This window comes from Dermacentor silvarum, chromosome 10 (assembly GCF_013339745.2).
Source record: "Dermacentor silvarum isolate Dsil-2018 chromosome 10, BIME_Dsil_1.4, whole genome shotgun sequence".
NCBI lineage: Eukaryota > Metazoa > Arthropoda > Arachnida > Ixodida > Ixodidae > Dermacentor > Dermacentor silvarum.
Window position 1 is genome coordinate 64,472,947 of NC_051163.1, and position 22,995 is coordinate 64,495,941.

General features: G+C 47.5%; 1 protein-coding gene across 6 annotated transcripts in view; it reads left to right on the plus strand.

Annotated features, from left to right (window-relative positions):
- Positions 1-22,995, plus strand: part of LOC119465874 (FYVE, RhoGEF and PH domain-containing protein 2-like) — a 188,275-nt gene that overhangs the window by 70,873 nt on the left and 94,407 nt on the right. For 2 of the 6 annotated variants that reach the window (XM_049657371.1, XM_049657369.1), the window contains 2 exons: positions 760-882; positions 1,616-1,776. The exons of 1 other annotated variant lie outside the window; for it this stretch is intronic. In XM_049657371.1, the coding sequence (XP_049513328.1) occupies positions 760-882; positions 1,616-1,776 (284 nt within the window). Of the gene's footprint in view, positions 1-759; positions 883-1,615; positions 1,777-3,755; positions 9,372-22,995 lie in introns of those variants that run through there. 3 more of the 6 variants (XR_007463999.1, XM_037726351.2, XM_049657370.1) reach the window with 3 other exon arrangements.

Genomic DNA, 22,995 nt, shown 5'->3' on the forward strand with positions numbered 1-22,995 from the left:
CCACTTTTTATCGAAGGGAAGAAATATGTTTGAAGTGAAGATAGGATATTTCAGAATCACTTTGTCGCAAAACGTACTTCAATGCGTTCATCAGAAGCGGAGTTATTGGGGATCAAACACGGCCTCCGTTGTGCTCCCCTTCCTGCTTCAACGCCTTGCACTGCTAAGGCTACGCGGCGGAGTGGGGCGGGGCCACAACGCTCCGCCTCGAAAGCGTCACCGTGACGCGCAGTTCAAATTTCATTTTATACTTCCGATTTTGGTGCCTACGAAGCGCTAAACGTAAGCCAAACGCGGTTGTCCTCAGCAAGCCTCACTGCGCTTAGCCACTGGACTCGTGGCGGCACCTCGCGGCGGCCGCGGTGTAGCCGATCGCAGCGACCAATAGCAGCCGTGTATTGGAGTGTGCTTTATTACGAAATAAAGCACACAGAAAAGAGCGAGGATCATGGGGTATTTTGAAACGAGAGCGTTTGAGAGAAAGGTGACTTCGCGTTCCGCTTGCGAGGTCCACGGACCGCGTACGACAGCAGAACTTGACTGAGATGTTCACAGCAGCGTATGCTACCCGCGGACTATGTTATTTCACCAAGCCCGAGGGGTGGTTCAGGGCACCTTTAATAATGTTGAATAAGGGCTCATTATCAAACTGTTCCCTGTCCACTCGTAGTCAGAACGTAATTGCATTTCCCAAGTCTTGTGACGTGGAGTCTGCAGGCCTTACCTACCTGCTTGAATGTTCATTCCGGCGCTGCGCAGTGTTCGGGCGCCGTGCTCAGCGGCTACCTGCGTCTGAAGACGGGAGGCCGTCGTGCTCACTGGCAAAGGCGCTGGTTCGCCCTGCACCGGGACTTCGTGCTGTATTCCTTCCGCTCAGAACAGGTTAGTGTATAGGTCTGCACGCTCCTCTTCGACTCATCCGAGTGGAGCATGACGCCGAGTTCTTTTACAGAAGAAAACACAAAGCTTCAACGAAAATTCTCCGTCATTCCTACCACGAGGAGTCGCTTGAGGAACGTGCTTTCACTCCAGTACATTCAAGTATAGATGCCGAGAGCACTTGGTTACAAAGTTTACTCTCGGTAATTGTCAAGGGGTGTCATTAAAACGCAGTAGCCACTTCTTTCAAGAGGCGGCGCTGCCATCACTTGTGTGACACACATCAAGGACCGTAGGGAACGCCCTTCTTCCAGGAGCGCTGGGATTGGATGCTGATGGGAGCGTTAACTGGGCAGTGGCTGAGATAAGCTATGGACGTTTAGAGTATATATTGGTGGAAGAAAAGCGGCGAAGAGGTAGGAGGAGGCCATGGTGTAAAAGGCGTGCACAACTGTACAATATAGAGATACAGGTTTTGATGAAGAGTCTTGTGAAGTAGATATAAGCAAAATACTCAGCTGCAATAGATGTACTAAAACATAATTAGCTCTTCGGGGCATGCCGATTGGATTCGCCGTCGCCATCATTGAGTACAGGTGGAATAATGGCTGCAGGGACGTCCCAGAACGCAGTGATATCATTTCTAGATTATACCTTGGCGTTGATGTTGTGCTCGACGCCTTCTGTTCGGAGATATAAATCAGTAGGGCCGTCTGTTTTCTGCGTGCGACCACAGGACGAGCTTCCGCTGACGTCAGTTCCTGTTCCTGGTCTGGCGGTTGCCGCCGCCGAGAAGGCCGATGGACTGGAACCCCGCACCAGCGCGGCGGCTTTCAAGCTCTTCCACCAGCGGAGAGCCTACGTCTTCCAGGCGCAGGACGCCGAAGACGCACAAAGGTGCGTAGTTACGAGGGGCCGCCCCCTCAGTCATGTATTTTCCATAAGACGTAGTTGGCGGCTCCATTAGGTGAACTAAAGAAAATGAAGCAACGTAAAAAACTGCGACACAGCTTTCTGTTGCTCAATACGCTCTACATAAAAGTGTTTTGCCGAGCGGGAAAGGAGCCCGCGAATACACACAAAGTGCCTCGAGCGGCCAATCGCGCGGAAATTTTGCGTGTATTCGCGGGTTTCTTTCACGCTCCGGAAAACACTTTTACGAAGCACGTATTGAGCTACAGAAAGCTGTGTCGGGAGTTTTTCAAGTTGCTCTACAGTTTTCTCATTGACACTTTGATAATTAGGACTGTACTTCTGGAGATAGATAATTATTTACAATTACCTAATTAAATAACAGTAACGAAAAAATTACTGGCGGCTACTCCACTTCACTGGAAACGTTATGCACTAGGTTTTCTTCGAGTAAAGCGATTGCTCTTTTTTAAATCTTGGTGCATGATAGTATGTACACCCTGTATATCAGTCAAGTCTATCCAAAACCACAAAAAATACACAAGGACATGCTAAGCGTTAATACTTTAATACGGCATTACTTTTAATAAACGAGGGTATGAAGACCTTTCAAGCAGATCACATTAATTACGCGCTACTTCATAGCACATGTATGCAACCATAACCACACTAAAACGGTAATCGCACAGGTAGTTCATAGTCATGAAACATTCGAGAGTTTTAGCCGGTCCGTGTACGTATATCACTAAGTATGGAATACTGGAATACTGAAGGAATGAGCAGTGGCGCTGGTTGCGTCATCTTGTGACCGTCTTTAAGTTCAACCAAACCACAGACAAATATTGATGGAATGACTGACTTCGTTCCACTTTGCTGATTGCCTTAGAACTGTCGACAGCAGCACAATAAATGTACAGTGACGCTTTCGTATTTCGTGCTAACGCGCTATGATTGCTATAAGCGATACAAGATGTCGTTGCCAGTGCTGCTTCCGTCGTCTATGCTGGTGGTGTTGCGGTATTCCGTAAATGGCGATGCGTATGCATAAAGACGTCCTTTATTTCTGCGTGGACGACATATGCAAACAAACACGCATACAGAAATAATGAACAGTGGTATAGAACAAGGGACGCTGCTGCAGCCAACGTCTAGACAAGGAAGCTTGCCCAGGTGATGTCAAGCCACTTTGTCTAAACGCGGACTACAGGGACATCCTCTGGTCGACCACCGTTAACCACTTTGTGTCCATCTTGCTGTGTGCCTCTGTCTCGTTTTAATGTCTGTAGTATTAAAGACATACACGATGACACTCAATTTGTGTTTCCTTATTTCTATGTATGTTCCCTCCGGTCGTCCCGCACGGCACAGTTTCCACACCGCGTTGCTACCTGCTATGCATAGACTGGGCACCAGAAAACTAGTAACGTTGTGCAACGCGCTCCACTGAAGAGTGGCGCCTGGCGTGATTAATGGTGTTATCGTTGTAAGAAACCAGTAAATGAAACGAACAGCATAGATGAACAAGCGCGCATGTAGATCTGACCGACGTGCAAGTACTTTGTGGCATGCAAGAGGGGAAAAAAGCGATGGTTCGAAAGAAAGCTTGCAAGCCGCACGAATCGCTGAAACAAGATGAAGAAAATTCCTCTGCATTTGGAGTTCCTTAAAGAACATGCGCAGCCTATACTTTTCTGCTCTACTACATTAGACAGTGAAAAGTTAACTGCTCGATGACCTCATGAGGCAGTTTGGATGATACTTGAATCTCCACTTTTTTTTGCTCATCTGTGCTGGCTTTTTGTGGTATGTCGTTAATCTAGCCGTTACTGCAAGCAAGGCCAAGGCCAGAAAACACTGCCTAAATATAGCACGCACGCGCACACAAACACTAGCACTATGTTACATAACGAAGTTCGATGAGACTAACTTATGCACTTTTTTTTTCTTTCACCCGGTATTTGCAGGTGGATGGCAGCACTCGAAAGAGCGTCGAAAGCGGAAGAGCCCAGTTAGGCAACCGCAGAACTGAACATGGAGCCGCATATTTTAACAAACCACTCACAAGCACCGGCCACTGAAACAGCCACGACCCCTGCTTGCCAGTGAAGTCGGCCTGTAGCAAAATGAGCACTCTTTGTTTGTGCCATTCACCATCCCAGTGTATGTTCTAGTCATCGCTCTACTCGTGAAGTTGTTGAGGCATTTGGGGCATAGTTGATGCGCTGGCACATTCTAAATGCATAGACGATACAGAGCGTCCCACCGGACTAAGTGTGTTAGGTTTTCCGACTATTATCTATCGAAGCATTTTCTACTGCGTGATTACGACGATGCGCTTCGAGAAGCTGCCCACTTCCGATCTCACCCAGGTTCCACGACTATCCGAGCTCACCAATCTACTAAATGAATTGTAAGCGGATGGCGATTGCCTAGAGTACACGTTTGTTTGATATCTTTAATTTGATCAGGATGGGTTATGACGACAGACCGTCCTTTCGTCGATGAGGTATACATATTTTATGACTGAGTCATTGAAATAGTCATTAATGGCGGCGTTGGTTAGTAGTCCTTCACCCCTGTCGATGCTTAACTATCGCTGTGACTGTGGTTCAATATAATTTCTACCTGAACTATGCATCAATTACCAAATTTGTCATGTCATAATTTTTTTCTTTCTTGATCACATCAATGTAGATGCCATTTTTGTTGTAGCAACACAATCAACGTTGATAATAGGTAACCGATCACATTTATTGCGCAATTTTTTTTTTCGTGACGATGAACTCTGTCAAGAAAGTTGGCAGCATTTTGCTATATATGTTAGATTAGACTAAATAATTTCAGTCTGCAAGTGTTTCCGTTACATTTTTTTTTCGAGTTGAGCCGCAAATTGAAGGCGTTTAGCAAAACATCTACATACTCGTAAACTCTGCGGGACAGCATTCTTGCTGTTTGGCTCAATTCAAGTGAAACAATATGCACTGATCGCTCAGAAAATAAAACTAAATATTTCTTTGCGGTTGCTCTGGTTTTAACAAGAGAATGAAGAAATTAATACTACAGCGGCCGAGCAGGTGAAGATGATAGAGGTTATCTTTGCGTTGACCTGAACTATAATAATAACTCTGTTCTTCAATGTAAGTTTAGCCCTGACCTTTTTGTTCCCATATCATGACACAGAAAAGATACGTATGATCGCCAATTAGTAGTATGATCGCCATGAGAATGCACACGACATTGGCGCCCAATATCGGCACAGTCATGACATCCCTGTGAACGAGCGGCTTTCACAGAACTGAAGAGCTACCTCCTAAGGGAACGAGAAAATTACAAAAAAAGGCAGGCACGTAAGATCCCACTGGCTACCCTGTACCAGGATAAAGGCAAAAGGCCTTGAAAAATAGGAGAGATATGACAAACAAAAGTTTGCAATAGTGCTAACAGTTACAATTTTGCTCCAGACGTGAAACTCGCGAATCGTGTACGATTGCACTGTATTTGTGTGACGTCTAAAAGGAAACCTTATAGTACTCCGGCAATATAAATCTATTAGGACATTTAAAATATTGCGAAATTACGACGATCTCGTGCTCATTTTGGATTGCCCGAATGAATCACACTTGTAAAAATGTGATCTCTAGGAGATGTTGGCGGCTTTAAATGGCGCCGACTACTCCTTTTTCACGTAGAATTACGTACAATCTTGGGCCACTTTAGGCTACGAACTTGAGATTAGGTCGCGCATTTCAAGAACAGCGTTTGTTGAACCATACAATTTTATACATTAAGCACTTTTATACTTACGAAAAAAGCTGTAAATCTCTGCATGCAGGCGTTAGATTACAATACTATTGTCATACCCGCAGCTAAAATGTTGGATTTTGCTGGATTTTTAGTCTTAGTGGTCAATGTCTATGGAAACCGCGCTGCTCACCGTACAGTGCTAGTAGACACCTCGTGAAACGTCTGGTGAGAGGGTGCTTTGCTACATGACGCGCTGTTAGGTCGACCCCCCCCCCCCCCCACCCCCCGCACCCGTCCTTTCATGACTACTTCGCCCGAACGCAATCTTGATCTGATCCTTGAGTGTTTCTACCTTGGGCAAATGACGTGCGTTGAGGATTGACAACCGACGTTTTCATCAGTGTAATCACGCTTGCTGTGGGCCACTTCGTGTTTGTCATCAGTCCGAAAAAGTCACTGGCGGCTTTATGGCACCAGTGCTACCCAATTGCGATTGACAACACTTCGAAGTTTGTCGGCCATGATGTTTAAGGCACGATGTCAGTGGTCGTGAGCCGATGAGCAAGTGTCCAGGAAAGCGAAAGCAGTGTGCTTGTAAGCAACTCGCATTTGTCAGACCCTGCAATAAAAACTGCAGCCGTAACGGAACATGTTTTCGATGACAACCACTACGTCTGTTAAAAGCTCATTCAAACCATTTACGTGGCTTTAATCAGCGCTTAACAATCACATCAGTTACTAAACTCCTTATAGGCCCCATGTTTCAGATTCCGGACACACTGATTGACGAACTGCTTGGAATACCTGCTCATTGTCGCATCAAATACGGACAGTAAAACTAACTACAAAACGCCACTTTATCGAAAACAACATAATATCTCGGCACACGCTGTAAGCGAAGCCAAATTGACATCTAGGATTTTTAATCAGTACCCTTATTTCCTGTCTAGATTAGCCTATTTGTGCTCGATTTAGCATCTGACAAGGGACGACAACTTTCAGCGTTCCGCTCATGGTGCCGCATCAGACGATACAGGCACGTGTATATTTCGCCTAAAATTTTTGAAACAATATTTTACGCTTAAATCTGTGTTGTTCATGCTCAAATTTTGCCGAAAGATCTCATTTCTGAGTCTGCGTCATTCAATGCGAAACTTGGCACAGTTACTTCCTGTTTTTTTTTTTAAGAAAAAGAAAAGAAAGTTGCGTTCCTTTATGGGAATGCAAGCTGCTTCCAAGATGGCGCTAGCATAAACTTGTGCCGCCGCCTGACGGAAGCTGCAGAAAGCAGCCAGAAAGTGCAACGTGTTCCAGAGGAGGGGGAAGCACGTGACAAGCCTCCGTGAACGGCTGCTTTCTGCAGCTGCCGAAAGGCCACGGCACAAGTTGATGCAAGCGCCATCTTGGAAGCAGCTTGCATTTCCATAAACGAAGGCTACTTTCAATTTTTTTACGTAAAAATCAGGAACGTAATTGTGCCAAGTGTTACACTGAACGACGTATACTTCAAAAAGTGATATTTCTGTGAAATTAGAGCAAGAATAATGCAATGGTAATCACAAACTCTTGTGCAAAATATTGCAAGCAGTTATGCACATGTCTGTACGTATTGTCCGAAGTATAGCTACTATGACTCATTTGCGGCTAACAAAATCTGTTCCTGCTCCTGTAGAATAAGACAGCACGACCTCCGAAATTGTTTTTTTTTATTCTGTGGGAGCTGTTGAGGGGTGCGACTTGACCTATTAACCCCTGAAAGAAAAGTGCTCAAGCATGTACGGAGTTTGATTATGGATTTTCAGAACTGGTGCGATTGAAGAACTCCGATTTCAGCTGCGTGGCGTTTGAGGAACGACGAGCACACAGACACTGGAGTGTCCAGAAGCGAAACCACTTTGCCCACCGATCTTTGTTGTGACGCTCATCACACTGCCAATGTGTATTCACTGTGCTCACATCTTGTTAAGCGAATGTTTTGTGCACGACTCTTGAGCGGAGAGCGTTCCGTAGGAGTCGATAATGTTGTAGTGCGCGCTTAAGCTGTCCAATCATATCACGCGGTCCCATGCAGTCTGACTGTGTTTCGTTGTAGGGCCCATGCTGAATCGTGTCGTTAGCACTGCACCTATGTGGCAGATGTTCTGCAAGTCTGTTATTTAACTCTTGCAGGGCCAGCTTGCTTGGAAGAAAAAAAAAGCAAATTGTTCTGTGATCGCGCGGCACTGTTTAACTGTAGTGCTTGTTTAGCGGGTGGTGAGTTGCTGGAGCGTAGTTTATGTAAATACGCAATGTTGTCTTTCTTTTCATTTAAATTCACGATTGCACAGTTCCATAGTGTTGTAACATAAGTAGTAAGTGTGCCTATCCTACTTAAAAGCGTCTTGAAAAAGCTCAACTTTTTGTCTTGTCCGTAATGCAGGTTACTTTTCAGAGGGTTTGGACAGATAGGAAACCTGTTTAACCACAGTGACGGTTTGAATAAGAGCGCCAGTTGAACCGTGGTTCAGCGTAGCTTTTCGAATTAGCAGTTTGCCTGGTGAGGCAGACCCGACAACGGTCGGCGGCAAGATCTTTGGCCAATGCGCACATAACTTGACCTGCAGCGCATCGAAGTTTTTGAACATTTATGGCTTCTGATAGGCCAATAATCGAAGCCGATTTTTTTTCCTTAAAGGCACACTGAAGGTATACATTGTTATGCTAGATTGGTATCACACTGATTTAGAATAATAAATAATTTAAGATCATTGATTCTGTAAGCGGAGGCTTCGCATAGCCAGAATTTGCGTCAGATAAAAGATCATTGGCGAGACCATCCCCAAACTATGTGCACCAGGCTACTGATTGTTAACAGATAAATATTTCACTGTGTTGGAAAGTAACGAAAGCCTCCAAAGAGACAGCTTTTGTAGGCCTTTTCTCCATAACAGCGGATGGAATGCGCCGAAACACCGTGATATTCGTGACGGCACAACGTCGTCATCAGAGCTGTAGTTTCGGCCTCAAGTTGAGGAATTGCAAGCTCGACCTCCATTCTATTTTTCGGTTCTTCTAAACAAAATATCCTAATGTGTTACGAAAGTATGCTATTCCGACACAGCATGATAATGCTGTGCGGGAATGGCATCTTCTGTGCAACAGAAGATACCATCCAAGAAAGATCCTGCCTGTGCACTGAGTTTGACTTAATGGTGCCCCTTTACATGGTGCAGAACAGATGTGTTTGATTTTTTATGCAATGAAACGGACCTGCCGAAATGGGTAACGGAAAGTGTTCGAATTGCCCACGAGTGCAATGAAACGCAGCGAGACGCCATTTGAGCAACTGGTTTTTGCGCCACCGTGAAACGCTCACTGTGCAATTTGTCCTATAGTCAGTGTGCGATGTAGGCTCCTATAAAATGCGCTACAGCTACAGCGTGAGCGCGAGCCTGAGTGTTGTGTTGTCGACAGTGCCAAATGTCTGGACGCATCCTGTAGATTTGTTGCTGCTTCACAGATGCAACATTTTGGCTCAACCTACACCATAGGCACGATCGAGTAACTTGGATTTTTTTTTTGAAATGCAATCTGTGGATTGATATTTTTGTTACGACATCACACTCGCGGACGTGCGCGTTTGCGCAAGTTTTGAGAGTTACGGACCTATCTCCTCACGATGGTCTCTTTCTTTTTGTAATTTTGTGCGGAAATTTTTCAATAAGCACTTGATCTAAATTTCCCAGGAAAAATTGAACGCACACCCTGTATTTATGCCTGTCCCTTTTTATTCTTAAGCTGTGTCACACGTGATGTGTGCCACACTTGTGCAAGAATAAACATGCTGTGCAAAGAATCATACGTCTCGCTGTTTATCAACCTGCATAGAAGACCGGGACGTCAAATCTAACGGGACCGCCCTAGAAGAAAATAACAAAGAAAGCATGCTAGTGGTTTTGGAGTATGCCCTTTCTGAGGCTGTTGAAGCGATTTATTGTGCAAACAAGGGGGTAACATTCTAGGTGGCGTAACCGGGGGTTCAGCTCTCAGAACAGCATCTGCAAGATAATTTAATTTCGGCTCCTTCGGTACAATTCAACCGGAAGGGAACATATACAAACTGCAGTAGGTAGGCGTCCCTATAAAGCTGCTTTACAACGCCAAACTCTCGTCCGTAGACTACATTACTCCCGCAAAGTGTTCCTTCCATGGAGGAGGCGCGTGTCGTCAATAGTTCCCCCACAAATACGAAATATACTGTTCACATTCAGCAGCCTTTACCACGGAGTAATCCTCTCGGAGTAGAGATGGTGGGCATGGTTACGACGTTGGTAAAGGCAAGGCTGTTAAATAGGAATATTGCTTCGTTTTGCTATAGTCTGTGGGCGAGGAGCTATTTGTTGCAGGCAAACAGCCCTTGCCACGGATGCGCAGCATCCTTTCCGCAAATGGGCCGTTCACATGGTGTGTTACCATTTCATTCATGTGTTCAATTATGGTAAAGTACGCTCTTAAATATGCAAGGTTTTTTTTCTCCCTGGGACAAAACATTCTTGAGTGGTTATTCACACCTTATGCAGCTGGCACACAGAAGGGTTCTAAATGGCTAGAGATATGCAAGGTGTGTGGTTAGAAGGACCTAAAGGTAGGCAGCGTCTGCTATAACTCAAATTTCATTACAAAATGAAAAATAAAAGTGGAGCAATTGGCAACAAGTGGAATTCTAAACGCAATTCATTTGGCGTTTGAGGTACAGCAGTCTTGGTCACTATACAACGGCACCAACTTTTCTTTCTTAATTGTACGTGGCGCACAAAGCCTAGAGTGTTGTATTAAAAACCAAACATGGCTACAAACTTACTCAGAACTCGGGCCAACACGTGAATAAGCAAACAAATGCATTCTGTCCGTCAGCAGTCCCTGCGAAGTGAGAACAATCCGTGCACATAAAACAACAGTTTTCCGGCAAGAAACTGTTGTAGATAGCGAGCTTGCGGCAACGCATGACGCAACCTAAATGTGTACTGTGTGTCGTTGAAAATGACGCTCCTTCTCCCCCTTTTTTGGGAAATTGGCATACATCTATAAATGATTATTCTTATTTTTTTTTAGTCTTTAGAGCGAAGTCTTTTTTACCACTTTCCCACCGTTTTCGAGGACTGCATGACTGTTTGCTTCTGGCTGCTGCCTTGCACACTTAGCCGATACCGGGCATAATGCAAACAAGCCCCGAATACAGCGCTAACCGAGGCGATGCAGCATGGTAGGAGTATTTCAACACCTGCCCGGGAGCTTCCTTTTGGGACAGCGTGTCATACGTAAGCACGGACGTGATCTCCGATTTGTAGTGGTCGCCACCTATGATTCTCTATCTGGTTGCACCACCTGCGTTCCCTCCTATATTCAGGCGCACGAATAAGCTTCACTTGCTATTTCGACGCCAGTGTGTACGGGCGTGTGCGTGGTGAGAGCGTGGCTCAGCGGCCCTTCTCGATACGCAGTGTCCGTACCACCTCCAACATTCGACATGATATCAGAGGTGGCTGGTTGAACGCCTTCGTTTGTCTTCGTTTACCGAATACGAAGCAAAATGGCCAACGGGCAGCATGCGTCCGATTCGAAGTGCATCAGCATCTCCCTACGGGAACCCGACGCCTTCGACTTCAACAACGTTGCGTCTTAACCGAAGTGGAAGACCCGTTACGGAGTTTGCGCAGCCGTCCCTGAAGTTTTCTACGAGGTCGCAGAAGTGCAAGTTCGCTCATTTTTATGCTGTATTGGGCCCAGAAAGTTGTCCGCTGCTTGAAACCTTTAGACTTTCCGCGGACGAACTTCTGTGCTACGAGACTGTTGTTAAGTGTTTCACAGAGCACTTTGTCCATCCGGCCAACGGAGTTTACGAACCTTCTCGGTTTCATAAGCGCATTCAGGAAGCGGGCGAAGGCGTCGATGCTTACTACGTCGAATTATGCAGGCTGGCCGGACAAGCGTTGCAACTACCCGTCTCTCCAAGCCGAAGAGCATCTTGTGTGTGATAGGTTTGTGGTTGGCCTAAGAGACGCATGCCTCTCAGTCCAGTTGTGCCGCAACTCCAAGCTGACACTAAAGAAAGCTTGGGCTCTGGCACGTCAGTGGGAGGACGCCGAGAAAGAAAAAGTGACGAAAGAAACCGCTGAAGGTTTTGTGTCAGTCCAGCTCGAGGCAGCCGAAGCTCACAAAGCTCCTCGACACTCGGATGCCAGGCAGCGAGACGCGCACCTAGAATAGAACGCTTCCGCAACACTACTTGTTCTTCTGCAGCCTGCTGACAGGTCCTGGAGGACACCCGTTTTCCCAGATACTAGAGACACCATACACAGTGCCTAGCAACTGTATGTGGTCGACTGCCTCTCTGTTCCTCTGCTGCGTTTTCAAGCGCTACAAGCGCCTGAAGTTTTCACATTTCCTGGAGGCCTGATGGCTCCTCAGCCAAATCATCATGCGGGACTCTTTATGGGGCTCGGCATGCTTAAAGTCGAGTACCAGATCGGGGCTAAGCCTGACGCCGTACCATTCTCACTCAGTGCTCTTAGATGAGTCCCATTCAATTGCGAAGCGCTGTCTGGTAGGAACTGGACCGGATGGAAGCCGAAGGAGTCATTGGTCGGATCGATAAACCAAGCTCTTGGTGCGCAGGACTCGTCGTAGATCAAAAGTCTTCAGGTGGTTGGTTAGCGACTTTGTGTCGACCTGACTCGCTTGAATAGAATTTTACTCCGTCAGCCCCACACATTGCCAACCGCTGAACAAGTTCTTGGCCTGCTACGTGACTCAAAAGCTGTCTCAAATCTGAATGCTACAGCCAGCTTTCACCAGGTCAAGCTCACTGCAGAGTTTCAACAGCTAACAACGTTGTCACGCCTTTTGGTCAATAATATTTTTGTTGCCTACCATTTGGCGTCACATCGTCCCCAGAATACTTAGAAAAACAGATGGCCCCGATTCTGGAGGGTCACGAAGGCGTCGCTGATATGATAGATGACCTCCTTGTCTTCGGTCGTTAGAAGAAAGAGCATGATGTCCGCTTGGAGCAAGTCCTTCCTCGCCTCGCCAAAGTCAGTATAACCCTCAACCAAGATAACTGCCGCTTCGGTGTATCCAAAGTACGTTTCTTGTGGGTGATCGTCTCCGCTGATGGCATCAGTCCCGATCCGGCCAAACTGGAGGCTATCAAGACTCTAGAAGTGTCCAAGGACATTGCAGAAGTTAGCCAACTTCTAGGGATTGTGAACCTTCTAGCCAGGTTCCTTCCCAACATCTCCGAGATTACGGCTCCCCTGCGGATTCTCCTGAGCAAGAAGACGGCGTGGTCGTGCAATATTAACAAGAGTCAGCCTTTTTCTAAATCAAAAAGCTGCTCGTGTGAGAGAGGTGCATGGCGAAGTATCACCCCTCCTACGCCACTACAATTTTGGCAGACGCCAGTTCTTTTGGACTAGGAGCTGTCCTGGTACAAACGCAACCCCCAGGAGAGTCGGCCAGTGGCGTTTGCTTCTCGCTCCATGACAGCCACCGAACAAAGGTGCAGTCAGACAGAGAAGGAAGCATTGGTGACGACACGGGACAATCCTACGATTTGATAAATGCATTCGTCGTATCAGCTTTGTTCTTGAAACGGACCATCGACCACTGTTCAGCAAGATGGAACTTGACAAGCTCTCTCCTCGTGTCCAAAGATTACGGGTTGAGCTCATGTACTACCACTTTATTATGCAGTATGGCCCCGGCAAACTTCTGGCAACTGCAGGTGCTCTTTAAAGAATACCACCTAAGACTTCTTGTCCTCTGGACACGGTGGAATCGTTTGCAACAGAGGTTGTCCACTGCGCTTCTTCAACCTTGCCGTTGAATTCCCTCGACATCAAGACAGCCGAAATCGCAGGCGGATAGCGTGCGTCGCACATCCCTTTGCTACAGCTCGGAGGTTTTCAGAAGTATAAGCTGCCATTGCACTTAAAGTATGCTACCGTAGCTAATAAAATTACTGTCTCTAACGGCGTTCTCCTCAAAAGCCCATGCATAGTCCCATGCACGTCATCAAGACATAAACCGGTGCAAAGCGGGACCCAGATACTGTGTGTAGTGGCCGGAAATAGCTAGACACATCGAGTTCATGACGGCTAGTTGCGAGCAATGTGCTTCTGCTCACATAAATCATAACTTTGCCGGGTCGACCATGGAATGCTCTTGGTGTGAATCTTTTCCACCTCAAAGGGCAAACATTTTGGCTTTTGGGGACTATTACTCTCGCTTCGCCGAGGTTATTACCCATCGATCATCAACTGCAATTCTAGTCGTAGAAGTAATGAGGAGCATATTCGCTTGACATGCTACCCGCAAGTGGCGAGATCGGACAATGTCCCACCATTTCCCTCTCATGAGATGAAAAATTTTGCCAAGTCCTAAGGATCCACACTCGCGACCAAGAGCCCCCCCCCCCCCCCCTATGCTCAGGCAAATGGAGAGGCAGCAAGGACGGCGCGGACATTGAAGAAGCTGCTTAGCAAAGCGAGCGAACCATATCTGACTTCACTCAGTTTATTGACAGCCCGAGTGCGAATGGTTTCAGCCCGCACAACTCCTCATGGAAAGACAACTCAGAACTCGCTTCCCAAGGAGAGAAGAATTGCTGCAACCGGCTTGGCCTGCTAGTGAGCGCAATCATAACCAGCGTCATCGGGTTAAACCGTTGCCTTCATTAGAAGTTGGAGAACGGGCCTGGATTCGACCCAAGCGAGTCTAAACTAAATGTTAAGCGAATCCCGGCGGCCTCGCAGTTATGTTTTAGATACTGATGAAGGTGCTGTCGTGCAGCGTAACCGGTGTCACCTGACGGCTTTCTCGCAGCAGTCAAACCTAGCACTGCTGACAGGCTCAACACAGGTATCGGTTTCCCCTACAGATGCCATTGCGGACATCCAAAAAAATGTACCGAGCAGAGAACCGTACTTTGTTGGCGACACTAAAAGAGTGTAGTGAGGACATGGTGCAGCCGCCGCGTAGTTCCGCCTGCGCGTTTCAACCTACAAAGTCGCAAATGTCGTGGCTATTGTACCTGTTCTTTCTTTTCTCAAAGGAAGGATATGTAGTGGTCGCCAGCTATGTTTCTCTAGTTATCTGGTGGCGTCAACTGCGTTCCCTCCTGGATTTCGACGCACGAATAAACTTCCCTTGCTATTACGACGCACTGTGTACGGGCGTGTCCTCGGTCGGAGCGCGGCTCTGCGGCCCCTTTAGATACGCGGTGTCAGTACCGCCTCCAGCATTCGACACAACACGAACACGCCTTCGTCGTCATACCGTCGTCGTCATTCCCCCGCCTTCTATCCGTTGTGATCAACCCTTCGTCATCATTCCACCGTCTTCCCTCTGTCGTTGTCAGTGAGTCATTATCACGCCGCATTCGGCATGCCATAATCATCATTCCGTGCTCATTTCGTCGTCATGCTGCCATCATGCTCACACCGGCACCATCATGGAGTCATTTCCATCCAGCCGTCGTCGTCGTGTCATTATCGTCATACAGTCTTCGCAATGCATTTATGGTCATATCGTCGTCGCGATGCCGTAGTTGTCGCTCCGTAGTCGTTATTCTAACTTCGTCCATCATCCCATTGTCCCCATGCCGTGGTCGTCATAGAGTCGTCGTCATTCCAGCGCAGTGATCCCATTTTTGGATGCCGTCGTCGTTATGCTGTTGCCGTCCTTCCAACATTGTCATTCCATTGTGGTCACGCTGTCGTCGTCATTTCTGTGTCGTCTTACCGTATTCCTGATGCTGTCGTCGTCCATACCGGTGTCGTTATTCCTTCTTTGTCTTTCCATAGTCGTTATCATCCTGTCTGGGCTGATAAGTGCTTGCGCGCGGTTAACGCGCATGAGTTGCCGTACGCTGTTGCATCTTCTGTATCTGTGCCCACGGAAGCCACGGGGTGATCACGTCACGGGTCTGATGTAAACGGTGGGTTATAAACATCGGGGGCTCTCTTGCGCACCTTCGAGAGTTGGGCGTGACCTGCACGATCTTTCATCGCCGATAACTGGGTCGCTTGGTCACTGCAGCACGCAGCGACAAGACTAGGAAGTTAACTTACCGACACACCGGCGTACTGAATCTAGACGTCGCCAAAGAGGAAGCGCCGTGGCTTATACCGTGCACAGCCTCCACAAGCCTCCGCAGCTGATCTTCGACAAGTCGGAGTGGTCGGCGTGGATCCAGACGTAAGACAGCTATCGCTACGTATTGAGCCTGAACGAGCGCTGGGGGAAGCACAAGTGCGGGGCGACAAGCTCGATACATTTTTTTTTTCACGTTCAAGCTTTCAACAACAAATTCAAGGTCTAGGGGCACGACTATTCAAGGTCTAGGGCACGACTAACTAGGGGCACGACAGCGCTCGCTTCCACAAGAGGCAGCAGATGCCCGGAGAATCCATCGACCACTTCATGATAGCGCCAGAGGTTCTGGCAGACCGGTGCGACTTCGGCGACACCAAGGAACGCCTGGTCAGGGACCGTTTCGTCGTTGGTCTGCGAGACGACATGCTTTCTGAATTACTTCAAATTGATGGCAGGCTGACTTTTTCGATGGCTCTAGCGAAAGCACGGCTGAAGGAAACTGTCCTGATCCTACAAGAAGACCGTCGTGGATCGAAAGGCGTCAGCGACGCTTCCTTGTCCCTGAAGAGCGGCGAGGTTGGCGTTAACGCCGTGATAGATCAGCAGAAACAAAAAACCGAGGAAAGTCTTCGGAAAGCAAGGTTCAGCACGTCGGTGTGAACGCTGCAATTTCTGTAGGCGGCAACTTGCACGCGAGGACTGCCTGCCCAGCGAAGGCACAGAAGTGCCACAGCTGTGGTATCAAGGGACACTTCAGCAAGGTGTGCTTCATGAAAACTTCTGAACATGCACAGGTACGTGGCCTCTTCAGTGCACATGGACTCAGGTGACATTTATTGGGAGCTACCAATGCATCGCGCATGCAGTAGCGATTTATTCAAGTGAGCATTAACGATGTGCCAGTCTTTGCTAAGGTGGATTCGGGCGCCGAAGTTTCGGTATCGCCGCCATCATTTCTAGGTTTGCGCACTAGACGAAGGAAGGTAGGCGAGGCGCTGACTGGTGCAAGCGGGGCTAATCTGAAAGTTTTGGGCAAATTCAAGGCAGAAGTTCAATGAAAGGCAAAATCTTGTCGCCGAGTGTACTATGTCGTCAGCCCTTTGAGTCACATTATTCCCGGTTTGCCAGCTCTCGAATCATAAGGCTAATTGAGTTCATGGAGCCCTTAAGCAAGCAGACTAATTACGAGGCCTTCCTCTCACAATCTGTCAGCAGCCTCGGCAGAATGCCAGGCGAGTATCGCATCAGACTGAAGCAGTTGCTTTTGCAATATGCGCACCGCGCCGGATACCGATTCCACTGAGGGACCAAGTGAAATAAGAAATTGAGAAACTGGAGGGAATGGTCGTCATTCGTAAAGTTGACGGGCCGCACGACTGTTTCGTCGGTATTGTGCCAGTCGTAAAACCTTCAGGAGACGTCAGGGCATCCGTTGACTTGACGCAGCTAAACAAATCGGTTTTGAGACAAAGGTTCCCGCCACCTACGGCCGATTAAGCGCCAGGTTCCTTAGCTGGCGCAATGTGCTTATCAAAACTAGACGCGAATTCACGCTTTCATCAGGTTTGACTCACTGACTCAGAAGCGTGAACCCCATTTATAACGCCATTTGGGCGCTACTGTATGACGAGATAGCCTTTTCGGCATTACATCAGCGCCTGAATATTTTCAAAGGCGCATTACGAAAATAGTGGAGAGCCTCCATGGTGTAGTAAACCTGATGGATGACGTACGTGTGATCTGACACTAAAGAGCAGCACGACGCGAGGCTGACAAATTTTCTAGCCAGATTGGTTCAGAACAACGTCACCTTAAATCAAAGTGCTTTCGGGGTAAACGAAATCTTTTTAGGCCCTTCTCCTGAGTAAAGACGGCGTACAACCTGACCCTGCAAAGATAGATGCCATAAGAGAACTAGAGCCTCCAAGCAGCGTAACAGTTACGCAGTGTTCTTGGCATGGCTAATCATCTTGTACAATGTTTGCCACACTTGGCAACATGTAACGACCCTCTAAAGGCGCGCTTTACAAAAGAAACCAAATGGATTTGAGTCCTTGCGCAGAACACCGCCTTTGAAAAGCTGAAGGCCCTAATCTGCTATGCTGTGTGTATGGCACTGTATGACCCTAGACTCCGAACGATTGACCTTCGGGCCTTGGTGCTGTCCTTTTCCAAACACAACGTAATGGCGAGCGACGACCAGTCGCGTTTTGCCTCGCGATCGCTCGCGAAAACTGAGCAGTGCTATGCGCAAGTGGAAAAGGAGGCCTTAGCTTTGACGTGGGCTGCTGAATGGGTTGATGAACACATCAGAAGAATTGAGGCTATCTTTGAAAGCGGCCTTAAGTATCTGCTATCTTTGTTAGTAAGAAAGATGTCTCTTGCTGTGCTTCCTCCACGTGTACAACGCTTTAGGCAGAGTCTAAAGCTTGTCTGGCAGAGGCCAGCGAAGTCCGATACGTTATATCGGTGACGGCAGGATGGCCAAAAATGGGTCCCCTGTATAATTAAGTGCAGTGAACGTGGCCCGGGGCAGTAGCCCGGCGATCATTCAGCGCATGCGCATTGGTGCGTAGTGAGCGAGGGCTGTTTCGTTTGGCGAAGCTGCAAACTCAGCGCGATCTTTTCCATGTACCCGAAGTGAAGGCATGCGGCCGACCAGACAGCACGCGATGCACTCAGTGCACACTAGTCTAGAGGCTTCGTCGTGAGCTAGGACATGTTCTATTCCCGCGCTGGCCACGCCAAAACGCGCCGAACGCCGCCAGGCACGCTGGATGCGCGGTGAAACTAGACTAACGTCAATTTACGTGGTCGCGAAGGCGAGGCTGAAATACGGTTTCAAGCCAATGAGCAGCGACATCAATTGATAGCTTTCACGTGACGTCACGCACCCACCTTATCACCATGTCGGTGCACCAACATGGCGACTACGAGCACTTCTGTCCAATCCATCTTATTGGAAGCTTTCACGTTACGTTATGGACCCAGCTTATCATCGTGTCTGTGCACCAACATGGCGGCTACAAGGACGTCAGTGCAAGCCATCTATTACGGTCATGCGATTGAAGCGCGACCACATCTCGTGGGGAAAAAGACTAGTTGTTGAAAATTATGCATTCAATACGTCTCCAATGGAAACGTTTGAAAAAAAATACAGACAATCCTATTAGAATAGGAAAGTGTTAAGTCACAGGCTGTTTGATTCTATCAACGAATAATTATGAATACACAATGGTGCAGGCTTTCTGAAGTTTGCTCGTGGCGATGTGTTCTGAGGTATGCCGAGATAGTATTACCATATTCAACACTGTAATGTCGTCAAAACTATCTTATGCGTTCCCATAGAAAATAATGGCTATAAATATAGTGTTAAATTTATAAGGTCTGGTGAATAACTTTTTTGACTGTCTTTTCACTAAATATTACGTTTTAGCTATGTCCTCAGTACCAGAGAAGAACTATAGGTGGAAAGCGTGCTGTGTTAGTGAAGAATAAAGTGTGGTATTTTGCGAATAATTTCAATGTATACATTCTTATATATTGTTCATTTTATCTTAACTACGAAATAAAAGCTTTGTGTTGGTGCTAAGGACGCATGCTATTTCTGCTATGATATATGCTACTTCGTTCAAAATCTGGGTGAACCCAGTGCTCTGAGTTCATGCAAAAATATCAAGGCTCACCAGTGTAACGCGTGCCTTTGTAGAATGAGGTCCATAAGTAGAGATAGGTGTATTCAGGTTCGACTGTGACGCGATGTTGTGGCCAATGCTCTCACTTAATTACTACGCTTTATTTCCATTGCTGTGTGCTCTTTATATGGTATTTCATAGCGACGTGATGTGAACTAGCGCAGTAGACTGCTTGGCCCAGCAACGTCGAACGGCAAATGTTTATTTTTTTTCCGCCGAGAAGTTGGCCCCGCGAAATGTAGATGGCGTTGCCATGCCTCCACAAGCCGCCATTACAGGACGTATGGGCTTCTATGGCACCTTGGTTAGACTCTAGAGCGTGCACTTTGCGGAGGCGTAGTGTAACTGCGCCGCGCTTGATGCTCGCCATCGTTACTCCGCACTATATCGGCGCCCTAATGCGTTATAACTTTCGTGTCGAGCAAGTTCCCGGAAAATACACTGTCACTGCGTGCGCTCTTTCACGGGCACTACTTGCAAAAGGCAAACGGCTAACCGGAGAACTTTCCGTGGGCGAATGTGTAATCGTTGGCCAAATCATGCTTTCAAAGCCTGAAAACGGGAAGCAACTTGTTCGAGAGAGTGAAAGAGGCTCAAGAAGCAGATGTGTGCAAAACATTGCGTCAGTTATGTTGCGGTGGTTGGCTTGCGAAACCCGAATCTTTCTTCTGATCAAGCGCCATACTGACAAGATAGAGTAATGATAGCCGAGTGTGAAGGACCGTTCCTAAAGGTACCTGAGAGATTTGTAGACATTTCTCAATGCCTACAGAATGAAGTCCTAACAAAGCTACATGACGGCCTTCAAGGAATTGCAAGAAGCCAAGCACTGGCGACGCAGTTGATTCAATGGCCAGGTCTTAGCTAACAGCTAGCACGCCAGATGAAATATTTTGTGACATGCCCTTAGTCAAGGTAAGGAGTGGACACTCCCGTAGGCCCCTACGGCCGGCTTTGGCTCTAAGCGCACCTAGCGGAATCGGTGAAACGCACCAGCCTCCAAGATGGCCGCGCACGCCGCCGAATCTCGGTGCACATGATTTCATTTTCTTTTTTTTTCTTTTTTTTGTGAACAGTCACGTTGCATATATCGAGCGATTTCATGCAGGCGCTTGTGCCGCTCCTTATATGTAGCGATGACGAGCTCACAATTAAAGGTGTTGTTTCAGTTTATATTAGTTTTATTTAAGTTCATGTTCGTTATGTTTCAAGTTTTCACTGGGGGGGGGGGGGGGAGGAGGTCGTATCACTGGGAGTTACGTTTCTTCTCTCAGGTCTTCCAGGCAGACGATTCATGTGACACTCTTCGTAGCCATCCGTCGCGCGAAGTCTCGTTTACCGCGCTCGCGAATAAGCATGCCCCGAAAGAACGGGAGGAGGGGCCTGGAAGGAGAGGGACAGAATGTTCAGATTCTGTGACATCACCCGCTTCTACCAAAAGTCGAGGTGCAGATTCCAAACTCCTAGCTCCAAATTACAGATCTCAGGCGGTTGACTGGAGGCGACTTCAAACCAGAGCTTTCCCCAACCCGGTGCACCTACATCGCATCTACCCCGAACTGTACCCAAATGACTTGTGTAACTATGTAGGACAGAACACGCCACCCTAGAAAATATTCTATGAGAATGCGCGCGCGTACAGGATAAAAATGTAGTCTCCTCAGAACCGCTTGGGGCGCGGTGGAAAGCCGCGCTGATCAGCTCAGAAGTAGTTTAATGATTGGAAAATGTAGAGAGGTCGGCCGGAAAATGGAGCATCTGGCCTGCTACTCTACGTGAGGGAAGGGGAAGAGGGGAAGAAAGAGGGTCACAATGGGAGAGGATAATGGAAGGAACGAGGTGAAAGTGACACATTGCATAAATTTTATCACAAGCGTGAGTCCAGGCCTATGTCGCCTAAGAAACGTGAAAAAGCACGCATTGCCTCTATCGTCTGCCAACTCTGAGGCCATGCGTCTAGCAAGAGACCCTCCGACAGTGGTCTATTAGATCTGCAAGACCAACTATGGGACATCCAGTCAGCTCGAGACGTGGCTGGGAGACAGGGTCTCTCTACCGACCGTGGCGCGGTCTAGGCCCAGGCCTCAATCCGTGGGTTTCAATAAAGTTGTTTCACTCACTACAGATTCTTGATTGGCTGTTGTTACCCGTCAATATAGTGCTGTGGCGATAGTGAAGGGCCCCCTCCCTATAGTCAGTTTCTTGACGAAACCTCATCTGTCAGTGAGGATCAACGCGGTGACCACATTAAAAAATTACGAATTTGTGACTAACTCCTTCGTGGGAGCTTTGTGTGCAGTGAAATGCATTCGCTAAAATGAATGCTTCACTTAATTCCTTGTTGTAGTAAAGCTTAGCATACAGACCCAGCTGGGATCAATGGCTTTTATGGGTCAAGAAGTGGTCAACGCGCTTCCTGAGGCTACCGTCAATAGGTACACTTGTATTCAGAAGTGGTAAGACTGTCTCTGCAGGCATTTCGTGACTAGGCTTGATGCTGATTTACTATTACAACAGGCTCACATCCAGCGGTGTGCACTTGCAGCTTTAGCATGAAAAGACTTGTGACGCTTGTATGTGAAGACTTGGTGCAGCTTGCATCAAAAGATTGTGCTTTATGGGTGTAAAATAAACTGTACCATGAGCTCTTGTTAAGTTTTGTATTTGGTGTTGCTAATTTAGCATTTTACTCGGGTTCCGGTAAGCCTGGTACTCGAGGCACGCTATAGTAGATCGGTTTGTGAGATCTGTTCAAGTGACATTAGCAAGCACTCTCTGAGTCGGGGCACACATGTTTGAGCGGGGATCTCTGCTGTTTTTCGTGAGCATATATCTCTTTGTGCTAGCATGTCTGTATTTCATTGAAGCTTCTGTATTCAAGCGAAGCTTGTATACGCTAGCCTGCGCCGGCGATGTAACGCTAAATCTCCGGCTCCAGCGGCGGCTTGCCGGCGCCGCAGCGTGAGTCATTAGGCACGGTGCCACGTATTGTGCGTACCCACGAACAACAGGCAGCACTCGCCGAGTGCCGACGGGAGATCGCCCGTGAAAAGGCGCGTCGTCGACGGGCCGATCGTACGGTGCGAGCCGCTGAAGCTTCGGCACTCCGCCAACGCCGAGCAGATCACCTGACCTTCCCTTGCTCAAGGTCAAGTTACTCACAAGTAACATAACCGTCAAACTCAAGGTGCATACTGGACAACCTTCGCTTACCCCCCATTTTCCGGAGAGGAAGGGCCGGCGATTTTATAAAGGCAATAACACGGAACATAATTGCAGCCCTAGTTTTAGCAAAGTATACTGCATTTTGCAACTCTAGTTTCATTACTTGCTTACACTATGTTGTAGGTGAGACAGCTTTGCTCTGATGGACATAGCTGGCATTGATCCAAGACGATTCTGCAATGTCATGTTTGCCCTTTGCAGTGGAATTTTTCGTACAGAAACTGCAATGTCTGGCAGCTGCAGTGTTGAACCACTAATTTGCCGAGAAAATTGATGTACAGTTGCATAAGTTGGGCTGCATTGCTGGAAATAAACATTTTGAACGAACATTTTTTTAGTTGGCACAGCGTTAGATTTCTGACGTGTAGTGTCTTTTTACATGCACAGCATTTTTTTTGCCTGT